Below are 3361 nucleotides of genomic sequence, written 5' to 3'. Positions count from 1 at the left end.
GGCTATTAATTCAATGTGACAAACTGCACCTTTGCTCACTCCACCCCACAATCCACTGATGCAAACGCCAAATTCAGATGTAGTTGTTTGTTGTTCTTATAATACCTGTGGTCAATATTTTCTGTTTATATTTAACATATGTTAGCAGTATATTCACCTCCACATGTCTGATCATTTTTGTTCTTTCAGACATTGAAAGGATTTGGACCAGTGTGTCCAGATTCATTGAGGACACAATGTCTCTCCAGAAGGTAAGAATCCCCCAGACCCCATTGTGTTGGACATGATACAAATAAGCAACTCTTAAGTACTTTACAGCAAAATTAATATTACAATTTCAATTTCACATGTCATCATTTAACTGGTTTGTTAATGTAAATATCCTGTGTTATTTTCCTGTCCTGTTTGTATTTCAGGCAGTTTATGTGCGGGGCCTGGGCACCTACACCTGGTCCGTGCGGAAGGTGGATATGGGAAATGGGGTTGTTTTAACCCGCAGACCCATCTTCCAAATTTCTGCAAAGGCTGCCCAAAGGCATGGGCTAAAGCAGCGCAAGGTGCTTGCTGTAGGTAAGTGTCCCACACTGCACAGCTGCTCTGTGTGAAAAAATAAATACAGTAATCACTCTTTAGAATCATGGTCTCCTGTCTTGCCAACCAGATAGAGGAATTTAGTTCCCTGGAAGAAATCAAGATGCACAATGTAAACCCATCTGTTTTCTGCCCAATCTATTGAGCGGGTTGTTGATGTGTGCCTTCCCGTCTGCAGGCGATGTGCGGGTCGTCCCCGTAAATTTCACGGCGCTGGCACGGGGGACCCCGTTTGATAGGAACACAGTAGAGCGCTGTGTGCACAGGAGCGTGCAGCTGCTCCTCCGAGGCATGGCCGCCCAGGGCAGCATCTTCACCTTCGCCGGCATGGGCGTGCTGTCCCTGTGCAATGGCAATGTTCTGATGAACTTCAGAAAGCCGTTCCTGGATGCCGTGTCCACAGTGGAGAGAAGGACCATGCAGAAGGAGGGGCACAAACCCCCTGCTGGAGTGAGTGAGGAGCCGGACAGGAGCCTGAAGCCCACCGCAGCACGAGGGAGGCAGGCAGGCAAAGGGTAAGTAATGCTGACAGACTGATTACAAGGGATGAAAGGAATTCTATGTGATCACTCTTTTTTATTATTTTAGTGACTCATTCAAATTTCTATTCTTCGGACTCTCTGCCTAATAGTCTTCACTGACAAACTGTTACTTTCCTGCTGCTTTGGCCAGATCAGTGTTGAATGGAGTGGGAGAAGCTGCTAATCATGCTTTTAAAGTGTCTGCCTGAGCTTTACTCAACACGCCCCTTTGTCCCACAGAAAGGGAGAGGCCCCCGAGCCACTAGGGCCCCTTAAACATGCAGGAGCCACCTGTGAGACACAGAGTGAACAGCCATGACTAAGTCACATTTAAACACAACATTTAAATATTCAATTTTTTTTCCATCCACCTCAAACATTGGTTGAATAATGTCTCCCTGATGTCTGCAGCAAGATTAAGTCTTTCCCGGAGTCATCTGTAACCTTCTCCTGCTCAGTTTACTGTCTCTCCCTTTTTACACTCACCGAATCTCCCAACACAGCGAGATGAAAGGCAGTAAAATTCCTTCTCCTCTCTCCAGGCGGAGACTGGACTATTCCATGCCATCTCGGTGTTGTGTCCCTGAGCTGGAGCAGAAGGCACAGACACCGGTGTCCAGTCGTCCCATCCCCCTGGGCTCTGAATGTGCCGCCCATGAGCGCGCAGGACAGGTGCGTACCGGTGCCAATAGGGGGGGTGTGCACAATAATATGAGTTGTCGTTGGAGAGGGGGAGGCAGGAGAAGGAGAACCCTGTATCTTAGTCGCCAAAGACACCTGCTGGTGTCTGGAGTCAACTCTTCGTTATCTGAGCATGTGACCCTACGTGCATCCTTTAGGTGAGGGAGAGACCAGCAGGTCGCCGGGACCAGAGGAGGCCCAAAGACCAGCCAGCCCAGAGAAGGCCCACTGACCACCTGAGCCAGAAAAGTCACACAGACCAGCCAAACCAGAGACGGCCCACAGACCAGCCGGGCCAAGAGCCACCACGCAAGAGAGCAACCCTAATGAGAGGATCTCTCTTTAACAGCATTCTGTGTCAGATTCAGAAGCAGGAGGCGCTCAGGATGACAAGGAAGGAGTGAGTGTCCCAGGGGAGATGTGGGGTGGGGTATACTTTATATTAAAACCTGTAATCATGTGGCATTAGTGTTTTTGTTCTGCACCTAACTCTGCATTTCCATGGTGAGAAGGATGTTTGCTTGTTTTTAAAGAGCCTGATTGAATCTGGCACAAAGTGTCTGTGGGATCTCTGTACTGGCTAGGCTTGCCTTGAGATACATCCACCTCTTAACACTGTTCTCTGTTCTTGTATCAGGCGGGTTGCTGAACGCATCACTCGCTACGAGACCTTCCACGGCATGCGGGAATCACAGGACATGTGGGCACACAGAGCTGACACCAAACCCCGGCACCGAGAGCAGACCAAGCGCAGCTTCATCAGGTGACAGTCAAACTAAAACTCTAATTTCTTTATTTTATTTTACCATTTGTGAGCTTCAAGTAGTTTTGTTAATATTATCTGCTAGGGTGGAGGACAGTTACTATGGTGCATTTTCTTTTGGCGGGCAAGTTGTGTAGTTGTCAGCAGCGGGGGGGTTGGAGTTTGATTGTCATCCCAGCCTGTGTCTCTCTGCTGAAGCCTACTTGGTGTTGCTTCTTGCTCCAGGTCTAGCAGCCACCAGCTCATGGACCAGTGTGTGAAGTCCTGCCGAAAGAGACGCACCACCAACTGTTAAAGTAAAAACAGCTCCTAATCCTTGTTTATCCTTGTTCTCCTTTTCTGATTACAGGGCAGGGACTACAGGCCAGCAGGCAGTGCAATGTCATAACTAATAAACAGCTTCAAAACAAACAGTGACTGTCTCAAATTCTTTCTTATGCACTCTCAGCGTTTAGCAGATACTGAGCTCGGCTCACGGACTCTGTCTCTGGCTCTGCTCGTCTCTGGGACATGTCCTCATCCCCTCAGCAGTCTCTCACGCATGCCAAGCTGGGATTGTCCGTCCGCGGCATCGATGGACCAGTATGGGACGTCCGCAGAGAGTCCAACATCTCAAAGGACTCCAGAAACAAAAATTACAAAAAATGGCCCCAAATCCTGAATTAAATTTGTGTTATGTCATGATGGTTTGAGTTAGTAAAGCACTGGGATTGAGAAAGGCACTCAACACTCAACACTCATGTCACCACCAGCATTTCATTTCTGAAACAGTAACACTTGTCTGGTGCCATGGATAAGTGCAGAT

At 48.3% G+C, this 3361-nt stretch overlaps 1 protein-coding gene across 1 annotated transcript; it reads left to right on the top strand.

The window, feature by feature from the left end:
- The first annotated feature begins 236 nt into the window (after positions 1–236).
- Positions 237–2851, top strand: LOC136753827 (coiled-coil domain-containing protein 81-like). The gene is made up of 7 exons (XM_066710216.1): positions 237–251; positions 417–570; positions 770–1106; positions 1655–1784; positions 1952–2193; positions 2431–2556; positions 2782–2851. The coding sequence occupies exons 1-7, from the start codon at positions 237–239 to the stop codon at positions 2849–2851; spliced, it is 1074 nt and encodes a 357-aa protein (XP_066566313.1).
- Positions 2852–3361: the final 510 nt, after the last annotated feature.

This window comes from Amia ocellicauda, chromosome 7, assembly GCF_036373705.1.
Source record: "Amia ocellicauda isolate fAmiCal2 chromosome 7, fAmiCal2.hap1, whole genome shotgun sequence".
NCBI classification, from domain to species: domain Eukaryota; kingdom Metazoa; phylum Chordata; class Actinopteri; order Amiiformes; family Amiidae; genus Amia; species Amia ocellicauda.
This window is presented reverse-complemented; position numbering and strand designations above follow the sequence as displayed.